Source organism: Hyposmocoma kahamanoa, unplaced genomic scaffold (assembly GCF_003589595.1).
Source record: "Hyposmocoma kahamanoa isolate Upper Pololo Valley unplaced genomic scaffold, ASM358959v1 78, whole genome shotgun sequence".
Lineage (NCBI taxonomy): Eukaryota > Metazoa > Arthropoda > Insecta > Lepidoptera > Cosmopterigidae > Hyposmocoma > Hyposmocoma kahamanoa.
The window spans coordinates 8,236,293-8,261,029 of NW_020653945.1; the positions used below are offsets into that span (position 1 = coordinate 8,236,293).

The window sequence follows — 24,737 nt, forward strand, 5'->3', positions numbered from 1 at the left end:
GACTTGGTGGAGTAATGAAGACGTGACACGTATAACAACGTCGTCGGTACCGCTGGACGCAATAAATGATTCGGGCCAGTCAGGGCGGTGCCACTAAGGTTTCGGCTGGTGTTCTTCTTTTTCTTTTCCACCTTCCGAAAGCCGTCCTCGTCGCATAAGATAAGCAAGTACACTCGTGACTTTGGTTGTGAGGCTCACCAAACCAGTGATATTTAGGAAATCTTTTTTAGATAATAATATAATTTTGATTTGCAAAATGAAAAATAGAAATCTTTCGAATATGAAGGCCCCGGCGAGATTCGAACTCGCGATCTCCTGTTTACTAGACAGGCGCTTTAACCAACTAAGCCACGGCGCCGTTGTTCGGCGTGTCGAAATTTAGATACCCATATAACGCGAAAGATAATGAATATTGTGCATGATAATAATTGAGGAGCATCGGAACAAAAACTGATAAGTAATATTTTGACTTGTTTTAATTTTTAATGCCAAATAGTAATTTTTGTACATTTCTATGAATAATTTATCTAACTTAAACAGCAACCGCTCTAAATCTTCCTTCAAAATGTGCATATGCAAGGGCATTTGAGACATATTTTGAAGGAGATCTCATATCTGAACACAATGCGACAAATCCATTCAATGAGAATTAGAAGAAATTACCATGGAATATTATCCGATTTATCTGTTTTCGGTCAGAAGCTCCTCAATTATGATAGTGCAACGCAAGTAAAGATCGTAAAGGTTACCTGTTTATGGATTTATTATTTTGTATTCATTGCTATACAACTATTGCTTTAGAACACTTTCATCAAAGTTACTAAGGAGCAGATAAACTAATTATTATCTACATATATCAATATCATTTCCTCATCATATTTACAATACGATAAGTAGATACAGTAACGGGTATAGTTAGTGAAATATTATTTGCACCGATTCGTCTTATCGCTTCATCTTTAGACTACAACAGGACAAAAGAGTGAGACATCTGGGTAATGTACACACACACTCACGCACTCTCTGTATAGTGCAAACAACTAGTTTAAACACTTTTACGTAATGGCACTTAATTGTAACCTTGGTAATCTTTATGCAGAACTAACTTTGTTTTGAATTAATAGGAAAAGAGTCGACGACGGTCGGTATTTTACGAAGTACCTACCAAGTAGTTAAAAAAAATGTGAATAAATAAACAATTCAAAACTGATACTGTTGAACAGATACTGTTAAATACCTTGGTGTTCTTCTCGACGATATGCTTAAATTTGATCGCCACTTAGCTTTCCTGTCCGGCCGAGTAAGAAAAACCGCAAACATATTAAGAATGCTCCGGGATGCCGCTTCGCCGGCAGTGTTAAAGATGACATATTACGCCCTCTGCCAGTCACTCCTTACATACTGTATCTCAAGCTGGGGTGGAGCAGCAAAAGCGCGCATACTACAAGTGGAGAGAGCTCAACGATCTGTTCTTAAAACTACGCTGAAAAAGCCCCGACGTTACCCGACCGCAGTTCTATACCGGGAGGCTGGTGTTCTTAGTGTTCGCAAGCTCTTCGCTCTTAAAATGACAGTGAATGCCCACAGACAAGTTCTTCGATCGAGTAATTACAGTACTTTGATCACAAAACGTGTATTTCGTGTCCAACTCCCTGCCATACACAGTTCCTTCGCTAGGCGCTTTCACCCTTACCTATCCGCATTCCTGTATAACAACGTCCTCAGATCCTGTGACATAAAACTCTGCTCAGTATTCGAAGCAAAACGTATGGTACAGAACTGGTTGTTTAGTTTATCGTATGATTTTGTTGAAAACTTAATTAATTGTATGTCATAGCAGCATCTCATCTTATTTATTTTATTAATTTATAACTTTATTTAAATGCTATAATAATTCTTAAATTGTACACCTACTTATCATAATCTTATATCTATTTCTGTTGTTTTTTAGAGGCTATAATCTTCTACGAAAATCGTATGTATGGGACCCCACGATTCAGGCTTGCCTAGTGTGGGGACCATGGTAAATTTAAAATTTGTAAACATTTTCGGTCAAATAAATTTTATTTTATTTTATTTATTTATTTTATTTTACATACCATTAGGGAAAAGAAGTGTTAATGGTTTTATTACCCTATTGTAATAGAAAGGATAAGTTGTTCCAAGAGATAACATTCATTGGTGCCAATAATACTTCTTCAACTATATATACCTGATAATTTTAAGTAGCAAAAGTTTTATTCGTCATTTGTATCAACTCACACAAGCAAGTATAATACCAACAAAAGTTAACTACAAATAAAGACCACGCGTCTCCTATATACTCGGTTCACACTGCGAGATCAGTTAATTGTACAATACTTAATTAATTTTGTAACTACTTTTAATTTAGTAAGAATTGTATGGCGAAATTATGTATGGTTCTAACTTTGGAGTGCATTTCTTTTGAACCATAATTCTAGAATGCGACTCCTGTAGATCAAAGTCATTCTACTACTTACTGGTATAAAGAATTCAAATGTTTGTAAACCGAAATATTACAGACACTGATTTTCCCAATACCAATAACATATGTGGTATAATTACTAAGATAAAATATTCTAAACCCGTGGCGCCTATGGGGCGTCTGCTACACTACATAGGGGATGCAGTTATTTTGGATCCCGGCCAAACTGATTCATAGCAAGAAGTTTTCATTGTTTGTTTTTATCATGTTTTTATAATTGGGTAGTCTAGTCTAGTCGCAAACGTGCAATTATATTTTTGTCGTTTAAGACTGTGTTTGTTATGTCAACCTTTTCCTTTGCGCTCATTTGTGTGTCTCAATTATCATAATGTTCCGATTAGGAATAAAAATGTGTCAATGAATTGGATAAAGGTATAGATAGTATCTACATTACTAGTAAATAAATGCTTTGTGACCTAAAAATGCATATAATAATAATAAGGATAGTATACTATATTAATGACAATGATTATAATAAAGATATTTATTCACTCTCACAAAAGAAAGGTTCAAATAATTGAAATTAAACTAAACGAGCGAGAGACGAGTGTAGGTAATTAGACCTTTTGTTTAACGTCAGGAAATCCTCATGGATACCCTTTGCCCGGGGGAAACAAATGGTATGTCGGTCTCCTACCTACTGAAACCTGATGGCGTGGGGCGCCCTCGCATTCTTCCACGACGGCGGGCGGTGAGCGGTTCGACTAGGCGCCGATCCCCATCTCGCTGTGCGGGGAGAGATGTTGTGTTGACTTCCCGTCAGCCGACTTGAGAGGCGTGCGTTACACCTGTAACACAAAGGTTAGGAGCCTGAAGACCTCTTTAGGCTCCTAACCCTTGTGTTACACTCATTAGTGTATGTGCGTTAAATGGTGCTTTATTCAGGTTTTTATCTTATTTTTGAAATAAACAATATATAAAATAATAAATAGGCGATGGTCCAAGCTGGGCGGGGGCATTTTACAGCGAGTAGCCGGCGCCATGGCGGCCTTCGCCAGTCGCAGTTGATGGTCGATGATGTATTAGGCATATACTATTGGCGGGGACGAATTGGTATAATAAGAAAGAAATATAATCTATTTTGGGAAAAGCTGGCTTTCGACACTGAAGAATCCTAGTTCGACTATAGGCGTATTGTCACCCAGTATTGTGCACTATACAGTTATCTAATTGCATACCTCAATACAACATACCTGAATGCTTAAATATTTTTAATAAGTATCACGGAATGAGGAACGTACTATACAATAGTGAGTTTTTCCTTAAGATATTTCCAGTTCCTACCACGGCGAAATAGAAGTCTTGTTAGAGAATTAAAATCTGAATTTTAATTGTATGTACCAGTTGAAAAAAACGCAAGTAATGTAGCCCACAAAAACGACGAAAAATCGTTACGGTCAGACGGTGCCGTTAATCGATACCGATTGATCTTAACGTGTATATGAGAAAATTGTAGATACAGTTTTGTACGATTTTTTAAAACTGTATCGTCGAACGGAACAGTTTCAATATTTGGATAGACAAACCGGAACCGGATAACTGTGCGGCAATAGTCGTCATGACTGTCGACGGCGTCAGTCTTAACGTCGATTTTCTTAAGGCGAGAATTAAACCAACAACCTTTAAAGAGTCGTCTGTCTTCATCGCGGAACGCTACGGATGAAGATCGCTACGATATACTGTGAATGGGCATGAATGTGTGCTAAACTCTACGTCTGTCTCTGCAGCTAATAAGCTCCAGCGAATTCATACCCAGACTCCGGATCCACCAGAGACGTAAAGGTGTATCATTGGCGGACGGCTTGGTCCGGACGCCCGCCGGAGAGCCCGTAATCTCCCCGGATATCTATATTTGTTTTTTCAAACAAATCAACAAATAAAACAGTTTCGTAATAAGTTTTACAAAAAAGGTGGGTTTCGTATATAATAACCAGGGATCGGAATAGGTAGAGCTTTTCTACCTAAACTTCAAGGAACATAGGGAGAAAATGGAGACTGCCTCACGACAATATTTTTTAGGTCCTGGACCTGTTCGGGATTCGGGAATTCAGTTAAGTACATTAAAAATTGACGTAATTGGGGACAAGCGGGTACATTATATTTATCTTGAAAAAACTTTACCTATTCCGATCTCTGATAATAACGCTCACGCTCATATATGAACCCGTCCTATATGAATTTAATTTGCACTTATATATTCAATGTACAATCAGCGTTTGGCGGCTTGATACTTTGTACTTCGGATCGTTCTTATCGTAAGCGGCACAGAGTTAAATTTAAGTGTCAAGCTTGATGTGCTCTTGACCTTGTACTTAATATATTTATTATGCGGTTTTTTATTTTTAGTTTGGTGCATAGTTTTTTTAGGTTTACCATCACCACGTAATAAAACACGGTATTTTCTTGCTCTAGGCCATGGGGAACACATGGCGAGTGACAGTAGTATTCATACAAACAAACAATCATTATCGAATTGTTTCATGTGTTTTAACATATTTCCCACAATACGAAGCAAAAAACAAGTGAAATTTGTGGAAATTTGGCAAAATACCAAATTTTAGCTTGGCCACCAGTAATATTCGACTGTCGCCCCCATGGCGTTCAACGTGTTAGGTTCAATTTATATTGCGGCGAAGCGGAATGGAAGCGAATTTTTGTAACGATATTGTACATAGCATAATAAACTTTATGGTCAATTGTGTAACGTACAAACTAGATTCCAAAATCTTCCGCGGAATCGCGAGCATTCATGAGCATGCGAGATATAAATTGAGCCTTGTTTTTTGGCGATGGTATTCCTGCTTGTAGTGCTTTTCGAGATCTCTACGTGATTTGGTCACAAATTCCTAGCCTGAGCATAACTTGGTAATACCCGTTGGTTCAATTTTTTAACTGAAATATAAATGGTGAATTTTATAGCTACGAAGAAAACATAAAAAAAAAACAGAAAGTGCATTACACGGTTATATACCTTTTTTCTGAATAGAACCAAGTATACAATGCCAATTTCGAAGCTATTATCGAATTTTACGAATATAGACGATTCCAGAGGACAATTCTTTTGTAAAGCAAATAATATTCCCGTTCATCTATTTGCTTTTGCAAAACTGTTTGATCGCAATTCCACCGCAGAGTATAAGGGCTACGGATGTGACTTTTACAATGGAGGGTTTCGTTACTGAATGTTTATTTTCCTAATAAGATAAATTAGCATTTGGGATCATAAATGTTCAAAATACAATGACATGCTACAAGGAATTAGGGGACCACTCGCTATTTTCGTTAATACATTTAGTCATCTGGTCAATTTCTGTAAATTGCCAATGCCACCTAAATCTTTAACTCGTCAATTTGCCCACAAGGAATAACATCAGTGCTCTAATTTCGATTCGATCAACTTTTATATGAAGTACCTGAGCTAGACGCGCGGTGCTAAATGCTTGCAGTCGGTGTCGGCCGTCGGCTGCATGGAAGGAAAAAAGGCAATGTTCTGTGCTCGGCTGCCTGCAGTTCTTTTCCTATTCCAGCGTGGACAATGCTTTTTTGAACAGCGGACCGGTTAACTCGTTTTTTTTGCGACCAGAACCAGAACGAAATGGCGACGAAACTTTTTACCTGCCTAGTCACATTTCCAACTATGTTCACGCTGGAATAAACCACGCAAATATTTTTAAAATTCAGAATGCAAAATTTCAATATATAACATTTTACATCCGACAAAATTCTACATTTCTAAATATCATTAAGAGTATTAAAACTTATCATTCCACTAGTTACACTCGAAATGTCGCGTCTGAAAGGGCATGGAAGACTGTGTGGCCAAAGGTTTTCTTATATCGATGAGTACCTATCGGTTATTAATAGCAGACACCCCTCAGATCTTTTGTGATCTTACAGCTCGGGAGTCGCAAAATAAAATTAGTAGAGAGTACCAAAGATATAGGAATGCGGATGCGGTTACTTTCAGATCCTGCATGGCATCTTAAATAAAATTCCAAAGTCGGTCATAATAATTTTATTCGCATATAATAATTGATTATGATACATGGAGCGTAAAGTGCACCGTTCGGTTGTCGCCGAATGGTACTTGACCAAGACTGGCGCTCCAAAATTACATTTATTATTCATTTATATTGCATCGACATTAATTCTGCAAACCATTGCTACGTAAATATTCACTAGTGAGAGGTCTCGAGGCAGCATCGGTCAGTTGGACGTGTGGTCCTCGCGACACATCGGTCGATGGTGGCGAGGCCGTCGACCATTTGCGTTGACATATACTTAAATATAACAGTCAAATAGACAGCCGGATGTCCGTCCGATCAATATATTTACATACAAGCATAGCACCTCTCGGTATTTAAGGGCCGCCAGGGCCGACTCGAGAGGCGGAGTTGACGAATCACACCGCGAAGGAGCGGTGTTGATTTGATCATTACGAATCTTAGATAAAATTATAATCACTTCCATAATTTACGACTTAATTTAAAATACCGAATAAGTAATGTCGTTAACGTCCAGAGACGTCAATGAGGTCCGCACCCGACGGCGCGGAGCGTCAGCGTCCACCGGGGCGGACGGGCAGTAACGAGACCAGGCCGCTTTAGGCGGCTTATTCCGCTTTCACCTCGGCGGCGGGGGGTGCCTCAGTCGTGGCGGCCACTTCGGCCGGTTCCTCGACGGGTGTTACCACGTCGACGTTCTCCACCGCGCGCTCCGCACCACCTGCGCCATCTGGAGTCAAGCAGGGACGTTTGTATATCTGCAGACACATGACAATATATCAATGATGTGAAAGTTTCACTTACTGCGTTGGTGGTGCTGATAGTACACGTTCTGCCTGGGCGGCTGTTGCACGGGGTGTCCATGCGGTCGCTGCGGCGGCTGCTGCGGGGCGGGAGGTGCGCGGTACAGCGGCAGCGCGGGCGCGTGCGGCCGCTGAATAGGCGCAGGGTACCGCGGGGCCATCATCCCCCCACGCGCTACGCCAGAGCCAGCGCCATTTCCCCCACTTCGTCCGTTGTTGCCGCCACCCATCATCTGGTGATGGAAACGGCGTTAAGAAAAAAGCACTAATGGGTTACGGGTACTTTAATAATAATAATAATAACGCTCACAATCAACATAGCCCCGCACTAGGGAAACCCTGTGTCGCGGGTGCCATGGACACACACATAGACAACCACAAATTACACCCAAACTCACGAGAGAAATAAATGTAGGTCATACAAACATTTCTCCCGGCCCGGGAATCGAACCTGGGACCTCTGCGTGGCAGTCCGGCATGGTAACCGTTCGGCCATGGAGGCAGTTAAATAAAGCAATTTATAAAATTGGTGAACGTAAAATCTCTACAGATTTGAGGTCTGACCTGAGTGTGCTGCTGGTGGTGGTGGTGCTGCTGGTGCTGCGCGTGATGCGGGTGGTGGTGCGGCGTGTGCTGCTGCTGCGACGCAGCGGGCGGCGGCTGCGGCGGTGGGTGGTATTTGTGCTGTGGCGGCGAATGCGGCGGCTTTTGAGGTTTGTTGGCGCCCTTAGGGGTAGGCGACGCCGCCTCGCACAGTGGCGCGAACCCATTGGCGTGCTCGTGCAGCGGGCTCTTCATTTGCTGCGCGGGCGGCGGCCGCGGTTGTGGCGGAGCATACTGCTGCTGCATCGGCGCGCGGTACTGTTGCTGGGGAAACAAACTTGTTTCACATCCTGCACTCGAGTCGTTTCGTTCTACTTAGGGAACCAATAGATCCGTAGTTGTTTCGTAAGCCGTTGGTTAAAATAACTTAGTTTGATGAACATGAGTTACATTGCTATGGTGCTAATTGGCCAGCACCAACGTTTCAATTTTACCTACCTAATGTTACACACGAGATGGAATTGTTACCTGCATCTGCTGCACGGCGGCGGCCACCTGCAGCTGCGATGAGAGGAACTGCGAGCTGAAGGCGCCGGACTGCGCGGGTGGCGTGAATTGCAGAGGGTACGTGGGTGCCGGCGCAGTCGGCGGCTGGTAGTGCGAATAGTAAGAAGACGCGGGCGGCGCGGGTCGTGGCAGCAATCCCTGAAGTGAATACGGCGCTTCGCCTACTGGCCCTGAGTAGCCCAGGTACTGCTGTTGGTAAGTGTTCACTCCGCCCACTCCGCCGACACCGCCTCCTTTACTACCTGTAGACAAACCGTTGCTCGTAATCACGGCTTGAAACAGCTTTATTATAAGTTTCCTTTTCCACTATTCTGTTATACTTACCTATAGCTCCGATCTGTTGAGTTGAGGGTTTGACCGTAGCTGACATAAGCGAATTAGTTGAGCTTGAGATTAACACAGTACTAGGGCTGTTGCCCAGCTGCCCAGATTGTCCAAAAGCGGCACCGCCACCGGCCGCCGCCGCCTGAAATTATTGTTTAGGTTTAGTTAAAATCTTTAAATAAAAATTTTTAAATTCAATTATAATGACTAAAATTATTTAAAATTCTCACCATTCTGTACTGACTCGGAAGACTTTGAAACATGTCAGGAGGCGGTTGATAGTTATAGGGTGCAGCGGATCCGGCACCGTACGGCGTTCCCGGGAAACCACCAAATTGTCCACGGCTCTGATCGAGGAACGCGCCGTACAGGCCACCTTGCTGCTGTAATTGCTGCGAGGAACCGAGCAACTGTTGTGAAGAGTTAAAAAGAACGGCAGGAGGCGAAGGCACCGATAATCCGCCGTAGCCACCCTGGTAGCCGACGTGGTTGTAATGTTGCGGCGGTGGCGACTGCAGCTGCTGAGTCGGTTTTACTTTACATACGTTGGGAGCTGCACCCGTTTCTGTATTGGTTTCTTCGAAACCAGTAAATTGTAGCTCTTCAGTTCCTTCGGCTACGGCAGGCATTTCCCAAACTTTCTTAACACTAGCAATTTTAAGGTTAAGGTCGGCGGCTAATGGTGAGATTGTATTCGACGTGCTCATGTGCGTACCTCGTGGCAACCCTAATGTCTTAGCTGTTTTATCCTCAGTGAGTTGGCCTAGGTCTGAATCGAAAGCGAAGTCCAATTTCATATCAGATGAATCCTCGGCTTTCTGTGATGTATCAAACGATATTGGCAGACCCAAGGGAGTTTCGCCGTCAGGGGTAGGCCTACCATTGTCACCAATGAGTTCTTGAATAGATCTCGGCCGCGGTCTCACATCGCCGTTAAATGGAAGTGGTCGGGCATCCACTTCAGGTGGAATTTCTTCTCCCGGTGTCGGAGGTTTGGCAGTTGTGTTTGCACCTGGTTGATGTTTTTGTTTTAAGGCCTCGGCAGGTGGAGCAGTCTTATAATTAGTGTTTTCGAAGATAATAGTTTCTACTGGCGGCGTGGTCCCATCGAGAACACCAGTTTTGTCAGTCGCAATAGCACATGGGGCAGTCTTTGTTTCAGTCGGAACGTCTCCGGGTGTGCTGCGCTGACTGGATTGACCAGATTTGTTTTCTACAATCTCTGCAGGTTCTTCCACGTTTCCGCGTAGTGTTTGAGATATAGGTTTGTCCCAAGCGTTAACTGTAGGCGGAGGTGGAGCCGCACCAGTGTCAGGGCCAAACCCAGTAACTAAGCCCATTTGCTTTTGTCTCTGTTTAACGAAACGTGGGGCCAAATTTGCTTGACGAGGCCTGTCGTATTGCGGTCCACCACCTGGTTTACCAGGTACCGGCGCAGAGCCTCTAGGATTGGATTTGTCGCCTGGATTTCTAGAAGAAGAACCATTGCGACCACCTTGATTGGAATGAGATCTTTGTTTCTGCGCATGTTGATTCTCTTCTTTTAATGGACCTCTGGCGTCCTTTGAATTTTTCTTATTTCGTACTTCTTGAAAACCATCATCAACTGACTCTTCGTCTTTTTTGACAGTAGATAACTTAAGGTCATTCATAGCCTCTGTAATGTCACCAGTTTTTATATCTCCAATATCTTTTTTAGCACCCTGTGAGTTTCGAGCATTGTTTTGGCGATTACTTGAGTTTTGATTACGCCCGCCTTGTATTTTCTGTGATTGCCCAGATTGTCTGCCTCCAACAGATCGACGACGGCCGATAGTACCACCTCCTTCGGAATGTTCAGATGTGGTTTCCCAATTTTCGTCCTCACCACTGAGGGGGCCTACAGTTCCTTTCGGGCGACGATCACGTCCTCTACCGGTTGAGGAGCCAGTACGCGTTTTGTTAATCATCTTTCCTTTGTCATCACCCAGAGCGTTATCTTTGCCGTCATCATTATCTTTAACAGCTCTATTGGCTTGGCTGAATGGACTCTTTGTGTTAGGCGGCCCATAACCCGTGACGCGCTTAGCAGGTGCTGGAGGTCGTGATGTACCCTGAAAGCCACCCCGTCCTCGACGCGACGGTTGACCGCGAGGCGCGAAAGGTTCTCTGTTTTCCATACCGTCAGTTGCCATTGAAGCCTGATCGTGTTGTGGAGGGCGATTACCATCATCAGGGCCTTGTTTCTTAGGACCTCGAGGACTACGTGGCGCTCTACGTCGTTCTTTACGTTCCGAGTTAGGAGCACCATCTGTTGACCCATCCGACTCACTTGCCCTATTTTTGGAACGGGAACTTCGATGTGAACGCCGTCCACGAGATTCTCTTGGTCCCCAACCTCTAACATATACTGAGTAACCACCACCATACCCCCTACTTTTCTTTTCAGATCCAGATCCGCTAGACTTTCTTTCAATAGGTTCCTTTCCTGGAATCCTATTGAGTTGTTCATTGCTGAATCTTTCATGTCTTTTATCATCAGTTCGTTTTTGAGAATCAGCTCCAACTTGCACAACCTCGACAGAATGTATTTCGTTGATCTTATTTCCAGCCAAACTTGATGGATCAGTGCTAGATTTAGATGCAATGGATTCAGATTCCGACAACTCTTTCTCAGATTTTTGTGAAGTAAAAGTGGGTTTAATTTGTGGAGGTATATGTTCGGAAGAGGGCTGTTTTTGTATTTGAGAGGCAGAAAGATTTTCAGTTTGGTTAAGCGATTTAGAAAGATTTACAGTCTTAGGAACAGTTTGACTATCAGATATAATAGAATGAGATTGATTAGTAGCAGGAATATTTTGCAAAGGAACATTGTGTTGATTTATTTGAGATATTTGCGTGGTCTTCAGCGGCTGGTTTTGCGATGGCAGAGCCTCAGACAAAGTACAAGTTTGTTGAAGTGGGATAGGCTGTTGTGAAATGCATTTATCTTCACCTTCAGCCTCATTTTGAATTGAGTCTTTCATTTGCTCGCTGTCTTTAGTAAGTTTTTCTTGTGTGGATTTTAGAATTGTATAATTTGTTTGCTCATCTTGGGTGACATCAGCCCAAGAAGTTTTACCGAAATCTCTCTCGGAAGATTCGCGTCGTGATGCATTTGAAGGTGGCGAGTTACGACGTTCGGGAGCCTGAGTCTGTATAGACGAGTCTGAAGATGCAAATGGCTCCGTAAGCCCGATGCTTTTTCTTTCAAAGACTTCAGTAAGTTTATCAGCGGCAGTTCTACTGCTGGTATGTTCAGCAACACTTTCTGAAGATTTTCTATCGGAGTCGTTTCTTCGATCCTTATAATCTCCATAATCCTTATAGGAATCTTTAGAATTTGACCTATCCAACTCTCTGGTTGGTCTATCATATTCTTGCATCTCTGAACGCCATTGTGGGCCAGGACCATCCTTTTCTCTTCTGAAGTCATCTTCACGATCAGAGTAATCTCTGAAATAAAATAGAAAAAATTTAATCAATTTAATCTTTCAAGAAACAATGTAAAGCCAGAAACATAAGTTCACAATTTTTACTCTTACCTTGAATACGACCTGCGGCCACCATTGTGAGGTGCATGTCGCGGTGCATTATACGACGGAGGCTCTTGTCGCCTAGATGCTGGTTTACCAGGGAATGCCCAGGCCTTGTGTTGGTCCTCCTGTTGCCTATTTTGTTGTTGTTTCAAGAATCGCGGTGGTATATTAGCTTGGAACGTTTTGGAAAATGCTGGATTATTTTGATCGCGATCACGACCATAATCTCTATCTCTATCTCTGAAATCGCGGTCGCGATCATTTCGGTCCCTGTCAACGCGATCGCGTTCGCGGTCAAATCTATCACGGTCTCTGTCATTGCGATCTCTGTCACGAATGTCCATACGTTCCTTTTCATTCTCTTGGCGATCGCGGTTATCCATACGACCTCTCTCCCTACTCTCTATTCGGTCACGCTCGCGGTCCCTGTCCCTAACGTCACGGTCTCTGTCGCGGACGTCACGGTCTCTGTTGTCAAACCGTTCACGATCTCTATTATCTAGTCGTTCCTTGTCTCGCGGATCTTTGTCACGAGGATCACTGCGCTCTCGATCCTTGTCTCTATTGTCCAATCGTTCTCGGTCTCTGTTATCGGGACGTTCCCTGTCTCTATCCATTCTTTCTTTGTCTCTGACGTCTAGTTCCCTATCACGGTTCTCATTTCGATCACGCTCTCCTCTGTCTACCCTTTCACGAGAATCCTTGTGTATGGTGGGTGCCATCTCGCACATCTGTCGCCGTTGCTCTTCCTCTTTGCGCTGTTTAGCACGTGCCACCGCTTGAGCCACTTCATTAAGCTGCTTCTGTCTTCGTTCCGCCCACATCTGATCCTCATCTCCAGGTTCCAAGATTTTGGAATCTATGCGCTCATGTTCAATACTGGCGCGGTTATTATTCTTACTGTTCACCTTGCTCGGCGCCGACGACTCTCCATCGGAGAAATCCAGTTTTTGACTGTAAAAAGAATATACCAGTATGACGACAAAACTATGACACTAAAATATATACAGAGTTTAAATGTCAGAAAGAAATACTAACTCATAGTCAATATCGTCGTGCTGTGCCCAGCCGGCATCGCGCGAGATGTCGTCGAGCGAGGAGATTTGTTCCTCGCGGAGTATGGGCCGCGCTGTAAGCACTTCAACGGCGCGCGGCGTGGCGGGAGGACGCGGTGCCCCTCGTGACGCTACGTTGGTGGCGCTGAGTGAGCCACCACCCCCGCTGCCGCTACCTCCGCCACCGCGGCCCTCGCGCATGTTGCCTAGCGTGCCCAGCCCGAGCCCGCCACCGCTGCTACCTTTCATCAGCTGTGGTAGATAAACCAACATGAGAGTATTCGCTTTTTAAGCTGTACGCATTTACAAAACAATGTTAACATGACATAAAAGTAATTGGGTATAAGGAAATAATGTAAAAAGAGGGCGATAGTTTTGTGTCAATGAAGAACAATGTGACTTACGAAAGAGGGTAGGATGGCACGAAAGGCTGGTGTCTGCTGTGAGGCGGGAACGGCGGCGGGCGCGGCGGCGGGACAAGCCGAGGCGTCGCCGCGCACGCTGACGCCACCACCGCACGTCCAGCTGCCTTCCGCTGCAAACAATATTGCATTTTTATCAATGCTCTAAATATGTAACTTTCTTACAACTTCACAACTTTTATTAGAGAAAAATTATTGTACTGTAAAATTATTGATGTACGAGCTTACTTTGTGGTCTGAGCTGTGGCTGGTTCGCTGAATGTTCTGAAGAGCGATGTGAAGGCTGCGCAGCGGCCTCTAGGGAAGGGAATTCTGTGCGGAAGTGTGGTGAAGATGGAGGTGGGAGCGGCACCCACCCGCCGGGGCCCGTGCCCGCAACTACACCGCTGCTGGATGACGTAGTCTGTAAATAAATAACCTGTTACAACCACACTTGGACATACATAGGATATTCACATTATAAAGCAGCAGTACAACATTAATATTTAGGTCTCAAAAGTAAGAAGTGACTTTGGTTGAAATGTAAACAAACAGTGAATGAACCTCCATGTTAATTGTATTCCAGGTATTGTAACACTACACATAGAACAGCTTAAATATTTACACAGCCTGTATGATTCAATGTTTGAACCCAACATACAAAACAAAGGAAATGAGTATACTCACTATAGTCTGAGAGGTGCATGTTGCTGGTGTAGATACAGAAGTAGTTGTAGCAGCAGAGATAGAGCTGAAATTATAGAAAGGGTTGTTTTTGGTGACTCAACTCACAATGAATAAACGTTTTTGGAACTCCATGACTTGTGTATCTCTTAAAACTATTCAAATGTGTGTTTATATTGTGCAATCACTATTATTTCCTTTAGAATTATATTATGTACTATCTCTTGAATACTTATAATATAGTAAATGTTACTTACTTAGAGTTTGGGTCTTGACCAGTTTCAGTTTTCAAAGAAGGCAGATTGGCTGGTGGACGCCTTGCCGAAGGGACTTTACCAAGACTTTGCATTCCATGTTTACGGCTAAGTTGAGATTTTACTGAGGACGGTTCTGAATTTTCGTTCTGAAATAACCATATCCACATTACATTTTATCTAGAGATTATCTAGATATTATCTGGAAGTAAAATATCTTTGATTATGTGTCTGCTACTACGCATGTATTCAAGATATTTCACAAACAATACTAAGGGGTCAATGACCTCGCGACATTTGGCAATGTAGTAAAAAATAAAGTGTTTCTAATTATATCCATTAAAATTAATCTTGTGCTGTTAATTGTCAGTGTGAATTTTTTTGTTGCATTCAAAGCAATCAGTTATGAATATTCTGGAAACGTTGATATCTACATCGAACAAAATTTATACACAATAATTATAAGCTGAAATTGTCATCTAAGACAACAACTAGCTATTCCATAGGCCTTCAGTAGAAGGAATTATGGCAATCAGCTAGGAAGTTTAATAGAGTTGAGCAATCAAGGTCAGTCTATTCAACTATGCATTAAATCAGCATTTTATATTGTTGATCTTACCTCCATTGTAATAGACAATAAAACTCAATGCCTCTAACAATTAAAAAGAACAAAATTTTTAAACTATGCTGGGAATGTTAAAGCAGAGCAACTAGTCAGATTTGTGCCAAAACTCAATATAAAAATAGTAAATAGCTTTTGGAAATGTTTCCAATCTATTTCAATAATTCTTAATATTCTTACCAGCCGATAAAGAATGTTATATTGCACTATTTTTCATAATATAAATAACATCTTACCAAAGAATGCATGAACAGATTCAATAGAAAAAAAATCAAAACTGTGTCAACATTTTGAGGATGAATGACAATCATGCAATATTTCATCAATGTCCTTGGCTTACATGGCCCAAAAAGGCTTATGTTGAGCTCGGGTAATCTATAATCTATATATTGACTACCCAGAACTCTAAGTCTAGTTAATATAAATGTTCTGTTAATAACATAATATTTACGAAATTAGAAAGCTCCATAAGATAACAGACAAAAGTAGTTTTGAAAATTTGAATTTTCAAAGCTTCTTTCGACTATTAAAAATGATTCAAGGTGACTGTTGTATACATATCGACCCTTAAAGCCTAGTGTCCCTATACAGATATTGAAAATATGTTCATGTACTTACTCTATTAGCGCAGTATAAGCTATTGATGTCCAACTTTTGATACTTTTGCTTGCCGGACGCCGGCTTGCTCTGCGCCGTAGTTCCTCCGCCACTCGGCGTTGAGAGTGCAGACATGCTGCGATGTACACACCATCAGGAGGTCACCCTCGCACTGACCACCAACTGCAATCAGCCAACCAGCACATCACTCAGCACCCTGACCCCTTTACAGGAAACTGCTACTTTAATGACCAAGCACGATTGTCCTTCGACACGAACAAATTACTATTAGATACACTACAATTATTCCAGATTGTCACTAGTACAGAACTTTAAGGCAACGTACTTAAATGAAAAATGTCAATCACTATTTACGGAAACAAAAATCACTTTCACAGCACTGATAGGACAATAAATTTGAGCCCTGCCCTCCCCAGTATATTGACGTGTTACATCCGTACAATGAACGTTGGATCGATGACTTCCAAATATTCTTGATTTAGATGTTACACTGTACCACCTGTTATACGTATTCAAGTGGTTAAAAATCTAGCTCAAAATAACGGTACTAACAAGGCTGAAGTAGAAGAACGGTAAATAACAAACTAATTTTTGTTATTTAATGCAACAACAAAAGCGAAATAAATTTGTACCTGGGTCCGTTACACACGCAAATACGTAATAAAAATTATCTAAGCTCGTATGCTCGTTCTCTAATGAAGATTACTTTAGATTTTTACTATATTCTACGCTACCAAAACTTATATCACTTTATTTTAAGATGGCGTCTCCAAAAGACGATCTCCTTCCTTTTCAATCAATAGTGTGACGTCACAAAGAATGAAGACGCGTGACAGCTCACTCTAGTGGAGAAAGATAGAATTAAATAAAATTCGTATAGTAAAACTTAATTACATTTTGAAAACATTTCAATTTGTAGGCGGTTGGATAATGAAAGTAAAGAACAATTGTGGCAAATAATTAATTCGACAAATAGTGATATATGAAGTATAGAAATTAATCTATATTAAGTTTACCAAGTATCCAAAGCAATATATTTTTTTTAATGTTGTGAAATGTTACCATTACTGTAAAACATTCCTCTCATAAGAAAATGAAGATTTTTCAACAGCTCATAATTTGCTTATTCGTTAGCGCAGTCTTACAGTAGTGGTTAAAGAGACAAACTGTGTAGTAATTAACTTAGAGGGTGGAAAAAAAAAAAGTAATTACTCATATTTTGATAGTCAGATTTAAATTTGTTACATTAATGTTAAGCCGTGTCATACGACATTTTTAAAGTATAATGCACATTGGTTGGCATCTTGGCTAATCTAGGCATTTATAGTGCACATGTTCGCTATTATATTAATCAATATGTTAATTAGTGAATGTGGCGTTTTCGAGATGTATCGTATTTCGAATCAAACGTTTTTATTATTTGTAACACACATTTATGTACATTTTTGACAATATAATAGCAACCTTTTATCTATCAGGTAACGTCAAATGGAGAATTTTGACGAGGTCCTATTCTGACCCATAATATAAATTAGCTGACACTTCTAATATCTTCTTGCTGAACCTGTGACCGTAACGTAATAATTTAATTATGGTAGCGATTGAGTAGCAAAGGTAGCAAAGGATTGAGTAGCATATGTGATGATACAATTTAAAAATTCTAATTTAATACTGGTCTATAGTAGCAAACATTTTCTACTGCAGTTTTGTTCTAAGTACACATTCATGTAACGAAAACATTGATGTTGCCATATTTCCTACTGACCACATATATCTATGCGCCTCAATTTACTTATAGGTATAATCTAGATATACTTCAGCTGAAAAGCTTGAAAGATTTTTCTCGTAGAGAAAGAAATATACTTTGATTCTCCTCAGTTTACGCATGCGCAATACGTTTTGTCGGTCCATATTGATGAACTAAAAATCAGTAGGCAAAGATCTGCGGAGAAGTTCATAAAACGAGGAGTGTTTAACAAAACCGGCAGCCATGGCCGGGAATATGGGAATGGAACAATTGATTCCAATTGTCAATAAACTTCAAGATGCTTTCACGCAACTTGGAGTGCATATGCAATTGGATTTACCACAAATTGCCGTAGTTGGTGGTCAATCTGCAGGCAAGAGTTCAGTACTAGAAAATTTCGTCGGCAGGTACGTTAAGTACTTAATTGCATAAATTTAAGTTCTACTTTTTTTTCTTTCTTTATTTGTAATTCATACGCACCACTCTGACACACATTTTTCCAAATTATTTTTCATGGCATCTCAAAACATCATCTAGTCTAATTACAGTCCTTTGACACCACAAATTAATTAGGTGAGCATTTTATTGCTCATTTTCAAAAATTATGTTGTTCATACGTATCCATTGTATGTTGAAAAACTATGTCATTTAAAAGGGTAAAAATTAAAGAAAAAGATTAGCATGTATTTAATTTCTTCACCTATTAAAATACTCGTTGTAAATTATTGTATTTGTATTATATTTTGAGATAATTTCACATAGTGGCCTAGATTTCATGCGCATGTCAAGAAATATTGATTTACAAATTTATGAAATGTCATTGGTTGAACCTCTGTTTATTCTGCGCAGAAACATTTTGATCTGACATAATATTTGTTGTATTCATAGTCTCGGTCATTCATAATTACGATTACTTTAAATCGTGATTCTTAATCGCTTCCATGTAAAATATTATGGTTTAAATTGTAGATGTGTAAGCTGCGTTACAAACATTTACTACCGACATTTCAATCATATATCTATTTCAACGTTTATAGCTACGCAATCATAAGTGTGAAAGAGATGTTAATTATTTTGAAATATGCGGTCTTCTTGTGCTTTGTTTCTTTTGACAGTCGAAACGTAACGTAACCACCCACCATATTGAAAGAGTAGTTTATCGATGATGAATTGGACGATAAGCAAGTGCTAGTGATTTCGAAGTGTAAATCTTTAATGTATCTCAGAAAAAATGGCAGGGAATTATGGAATGCAACAGTTGATCCCGATCGTAAACAAATTACAAGATGCATTCGTGCAAATGGGCGTGCACATGTCTTTGGATCTTCCACAAATTGCTGTTGTGGGTGGCCAGTCTGCTGGAAAAAGTTCAGTTCTAGAGAATTTTGTCGGCAGGTGAGATTCTCATTCTTATTATATACCTGAGAGGGGAAATTTATCACGCTTGATGGTTAAAGGAGTGCATTCACTCTTCCTATCTTTATTTCCTGTTTACCTTATTGGGTGCAGAATATGAACGCTAATGTAGTAATTAAAGAATCTTAACAAAGACAAAGAAGCAGTATATTGCAGACTTAGAGTTATTTAAATGTATATTTGTAGAGCTTAATAAGCTGAGCCTGGTATAGTGAGTCATCTCATAAGGCATTTGTAAAGGACTGCAATTAGTAATTACTTGGTAATACTTTGAACTTATTCCTAAATGCGAATAATCTTAGAAGAAGAGCAAATATTTATACAATAAGTTCAAAGTACACTTTATTGGAAGCTGCCTAAACGAGGTGTGTACTATTACAGGCTTTTGCCTATCTAAATATGGTTTAAAAATAATGTTGTAGTGTGAGGAAAGTGACGAAGATCCAAAATGTATTTTTATTTCATAGGTAAGCAAATAACACTAATATGTAATTCAGAGTGTAATTAAATTATTACTTGTAAACAAATTCATTTTAGATAAATACAAACTTACTTAAGCTTCTGTTGCATACTCAGTATTGTGAGAAACCTACTAAGACGCTGTACCTTAATAAAACTTAAAAATAAACATCTAAATATCTACTTTAGAATGTAATCTACAAAATAGGTGCTCACATATTCATATTTATAGAACTCACTTAAGCTTCTATTGTCTGTAGACATTACTTTTAAATATATGTTATTTTACCAACACGCGCACAGAGGCCTTCACAATTTTTCTATCTTTTCTTTGAAGTGACTATATTTAACTTTTTAGATACTGAAATATAATTTTTGAATATTCATGGTGATTGCTACATAAATAATTATTACAATAGTTATAATGATAATGTGCTAGACAACCACATCATCATATCATATGTACCTGGTTTTAAAGTAATAAATTCTGAAAATGCCTGAGCCATGGTATACATTTGGGGGGCGCCACCTAGAACACCAAAACCATGACCAATATACAAAAGATCATTTTACTGAGAATTGAAACCGGGACCTCCACAGTGGAAATTATTGGGGCACCGAGGTCTAAAAAAGTATGATATGAATATCTGTAGTCTTATTTCCCAAGACCTTGTTTAGTCTACTGAAAGTCTATGACATGTTTCTACTAGAGAGAAACGGATATTGCCTCTGATACTTTATCACCAGTGAATTGTATGCCCTGAATTACTATCATATTTTATCAGCCATTGTATTGCATTTTATTTCCCCTCCGAGGCCTTCTTTTTAATGAAATCTACTAAAAATTGAGATTAACAATTAATATATACATATTATGTTAACAATATCAGCCTAAGACTTGTGTGACATGTTATGGAGAAATCACACAAACAATTTGTGAGGCACATAAACATAGAATTAGGCAAATAGGCATTACAGTCACTGAGTAATTGTATCACTATAAATTAGTGATTGATTCTCCAAAAATTTTATGAGGTGCTTCCTTAAAATGTACCCTTTGTACCTTCATATTCGTCATAATGTCAGTTTTTATCATGAGACCAAATATTATTTAATCCAAACATTGTATTGTTGCATTCATGTACAATTTTAAAACTGAAATGGTGCACAATTATAAACATTTTTGTGGATGACTCACCATATAGAGTCATAAATTATATGGCTGGACCAGGTACATTGAATGACTTCAATCAACTTAGTTCAAGGTTTGTCAAATTTATAAAATAATTTGAACAATTGCCAGCAGAATTACTGACAATTAAATACAATTAACGTGTGTTAAAATTGCACATAATAGGCATACTTGTTTATAATGTAAAGTTTCCCATCTTGTGACGAAAGAGATAGGTATTTTATAATATATATTTTATAATATATATTTTATAGTTTCGCAAACAGGAGGTGGTTTGAGTCCAGCCAGATCGAAGGAATGTTTCTTTATGTTTGTTCCATCTTTGTATCAATAATAACACCAAACTAGCGGGTATTTTCACATTAAAAATCAAAATTATTGCATTAGAAATAAATATTGCAATCTATAACTATTTCTATATGTTACAAATAAAAAAAATAACATAGAAATAAATTTGATTGCTGTAAAATGTTGTTTAATTTAAAAGAATATAGCACATTTCATATTGGTTTGTAATTGTTTTCTAAGCGAATTACTATTGGGAGGTAAGAACTTTTTTGTTTAAATGTTTAGGTGCTAATTTAGACTTGACCTTGAAGTTATGTGACTACGCAAGTAAACATGTAAAGGTAATCCCTCCACTCTCATTGACACACTACAATATAGCAATATTTATCATTACATCAAGACCATGTGTTTTCTGCGTCAATCAATTTAGTTAAAATGATTTGTTATGTGGTAACTCTACAACATAATTGATTAATGTAAATAAAACATGACATGAAGAAATTAGTTTATAAAGGATGTTTTTAAAAAAAATTAGTTTATAAAAGTTGAAAAAGAAGAATTTATTTTTTATTTTCATAAAAATATATCTGATGCACAAAATAGTTCTTATTGGTCATTATCAGTACATAAACTTGCCATATTTATTATCAATTTATGTGTTAGTAAATATTGTTGATATTTTTTCTGAGTAATTGAGATACATTACTCAGAATGAAAATGTATTATCTATTTTGGCAACTTTGTCGCCAAATATCTATATTGTTCATTATTGTTTATTAAACTGAAGAACTCATTTATGTAATTGTCAATAGCATGAATACCTTTTTCCGCTTGACGGCACAAGTGAAGAGGGGAGAACAACATTTATAAAAATAGTTTACTTAAGGAGTAACTATTAACTAAGGTGCAGAAGTGATAGTTGTTAATCGCTTATTACACTAACTGATTTCAAGGCACCCTGACTACAATTGAGTAAGGCGTACTAAAATTAGGGAGTAAGGGTCCTAAATTTGGGCGACTTATATAAATTAATAAGAGCGACGCCCTAATTAGTAGCCACGCCCACTCTTGACGCAGGGCCTTTAAAAACGGGTAGTGTAATAAGCGTTTTAATTAAGAATCAAATATCTCCAACATTTATATACAAATAATTTTATGTAGATTTCGACTTCCACAAAAGACTTGACCCGACTAATGTCTCGAAGTTCGCGCCTTTAGTTAAACAAAATCATGAACTTTTAGGCTCATTTATATTGCGGCGGAACGGAGTGGAAGCGAATCTTCATAACGATGCTCGGGAATGCTCGAGCATTCCCGGGAAGATTTTGGCTCGTATCTGGTTTGTACGTTACACAATTGACCATAAAGTTCATTATGCTATGTAGGTACTATATCGTTACAAAAATCTGCTTCCATTCCGTTCCGCCGCAATATAAATTGAGCCTTAGTGAAAGCCGTACTTACTCGTACAGATTTTGAACTTACTATAGTAAAGAAAAACTATCAACGACAACGAAAGCGACAGTTGTTATAACGAGAAATCGTTTTGTTGCAGAGACTTCTTGCCCCGAGGTTCCGGCATTGTCACCCGACGTCCATTGATTTTACAACTTATACATGGCAATGCAGGTAAATAACGATTAGTGTTGATATTTGTGTTTTATGTCTTACAAAAACATAAAAGGACTTGGTTATATGTACTATGTTGCCAGTATATACATTTTGTTTCTTCAGTTTGTGATCATTAACCTTCAGCTGCCTCACGTAGAGTTGTTCCTCTAATTGGTTTGCACCGTTGGCGGTGTAAATTTAGATACTAAAATAAGTAAATATATAGTCTACTTTCTTATTGCAGGACTTTAGGCATTAAATGACAACTAAAAATGAAATAAGTTTATTGTATCAACATTTTTGTGTTCATGGTTGTTTCGCTGACGAGTTTTTCTGTTATCAGCTCCGAATTGACGTTTGTCACAAGTGTACAAGTATTTTGTTAGAATATAACATTGAACAAGTTGATTGCTTCGCGTATCTGGATTATTTTTACTAGAAAATCAAGCGGTTGAATTGAACGTTATAGATGAAAGAAACATTTTTAGCCAAGATAACGCCATACATCCGTACTAGCTATTTTCATTTGTTACGACGCAGTTTGGTTATGTTCATGCGATTTTACATCGACGAAGAGTGATACGTGTTGTATACATTGAGCTGGCTGTTTCCTTTTTAGCCCCCTATGCATGTCGCCTTTCATAATATTGTTTCATTTATCGCCCATGGGCCGCCATTCAGGCGGTGAATAATTCTAAGTAATATATCTTACGTAAAACCAGTCTAATTATGTGTATTTTCAATTTACGCGATCAGTACATGACGATTTCGTTTTAATTAGAGTAATGTTTACTCACGGAAAGACCATGACTTTGGTGAACAATACAGCTGTGAAGTAGTTACTGTAGTTGGATAATATTAGATAATTACATGACTCATCATAAGGTACTTTAGAATGACTCTACTAATAATAGCATTATTTTTTTCGTGTTAAGCAAATTGCCTATGTGGAATTAACTCCACTCATGTGGTTTTCGTTACGTCATTCAGGTTATGTACAAGACCCGTTACATGATAGAAACAAATCTATTTGTTTCCTTTTGATTTTGTTGTTTATTTATGTAAATAATTTCCATTGAAAACTTGAGTTGCAAATTTGTAACGTTTTTATACGATAGGTTATACTACGCTGGCTTCGAAAACAACTGCCTTTTGCCTCAAGTATAAATCCACACGCATATTCATAAGTATCTTACATAATAAACATACTTAGTTAAAAACTATGTAGTTTTTAAAAACTATGTAGTTTTTAACTAAGTATGTTTATTATGTAAGATACTTATACATAACTTTGCCGACAAATTTGGAAATAGTAGAAAGTATTGATGCGCTTGCTACAATATCCCCGTAACTCAGATTTTTTCTTTATTTCTCAGAATATGCTGAGTTTCTGCACTGCAAGGGCAGAAAGTTCGTGGACTTCAATGAGGTACGCAGCGAGATCGAGGCGGAAACTGACCGCATCACCGGATCTAATAAGGGAATTTCTCCAGTGCCTATAAACTTGCGCGTGTATTCACCTAATGGTACGTATTATTATTACATCTATGAAATCGCCGTTTGTTTAAAAATCAAGTAGAAAAAAAATTGACAATGACAAAGGCGAGAATCCGTTTTAGGCTGTGTGTATACCTCAGCGGAACGTAGCTGAGGTGAACAACACGGCGTAGTATGTTGTGTGCTGTGCAAATGACTGCATACGACGAGACGGCCGAATCGAGTAATACCGCCGATACTGATAGAATCTTTGCCCTGCAAAAATGTGCGGTTAGAGTAAGGTTAAAGAAATTAATATTCCTACACTAATATATTTATGAAAATTTCATTTAAGTAAAGAATAATATTTTTTTAATGAAAAATAGTGATAAATCGAGTTCTTAGGTTTTCGCGATTGTTACTATTTTTCCGGAATTAAATCGCGTATATTTGTTTTTTCACACATACTAAAGTTTCGGGCCTTTTACAGGTCCATGGTCACGGTTGACTAAAGTTGGCGTTGGTTTGTTTGAACAAACAACCCAATAATTTAAATCCGGAAAATAGTTTCATTTCGTAATAGTGATGAACTTAACATTAATACGAGCAA

At 39.1% G+C, this 24,737-nt stretch overlaps 2 protein-coding genes and 1 non-coding gene across 10 annotated transcripts in view; 1 reads left to right on the forward strand and 2 right to left on the reverse strand.

Moving 5' to 3' along the window:
- Positions 1-284: 284 nt before the first annotated feature.
- On the reverse strand, positions 285-358 carry Trnat-agu. The gene has a single exon. It is a non-coding gene; the product is annotated as a tRNA-Thr (tRNA).
- A 6,463-nt stretch (positions 359-6,821) lies between these two features.
- Positions 6,822-16,592, reverse strand: LOC113232773 (protein PRRC2A). Its single transcript, XM_026467557.1, has 14 exons — positions 16,571-16,592; positions 15,939-16,100; positions 14,702-14,847; positions 14,448-14,511; positions 14,010-14,184; positions 13,764-13,894; positions 13,343-13,611; positions 12,311-13,258; positions 8,978-12,221; positions 8,748-8,889; positions 8,385-8,665; positions 7,878-8,180; positions 7,315-7,546; positions 6,822-7,240 (listed from the first exon to the last, which is right to left on the reverse strand). Exons 2-14 carry the CDS (start codon positions 16,050-16,052, stop codon positions 7,119-7,121), a joined length of 6,171 nt encoding a protein of 2,056 aa, XP_026323342.1. The 5' UTR covers positions 16,053-16,100; positions 16,571-16,592; the 3' UTR covers positions 6,822-7,118.
- Positions 16,593-18,901: 2,309 nt separating this feature from the next.
- Positions 18,902-24,737, forward strand: part of LOC113233335 (dynamin) — a 36,837-nt gene continuing 31,001 nt past the window's right edge. For all 8 annotated transcript variants that reach the window (XR_003310687.1, XR_003310688.1, XM_026468436.1 and 5 more), the window contains exons 1-3: positions 18,902-19,080; positions 22,596-22,669; positions 24,028-24,177. Coding sequence is in view for 6 of the 8 variants with exons in the window: in XM_026468436.1 (XP_026324221.1) it covers positions 18,917-19,080; positions 22,596-22,669; positions 24,028-24,177 (388 nt within the window). In the remaining 2 variants the exon portion in view is untranslated. The remainder of the gene's footprint in view (positions 19,081-22,595; positions 22,670-24,027; positions 24,178-24,737) is intronic.

Coding starts and splice junctions, on each gene's coding strand:
- LOC113232773 (XM_026467557.1), bottom strand. CDS start 16,052: ATGTCTGCACTCTCAACGCCGAGTGGCGGAGGAACTACGGCGCAGAGC. Junction 13,612..13,763: donor GTGCCATCCTACCCTCTTTC/GTAAGTCACATT, acceptor TATCTACCACAG/CTGATGAAAGGTAGCAGCGG. Junction 7,241..7,314: donor CTATCAGCACCACCAACGCA/GTAAGTGAAACT, acceptor GCTTGACTCCAG/ATGGCGCAGGTGGTGCGGAG.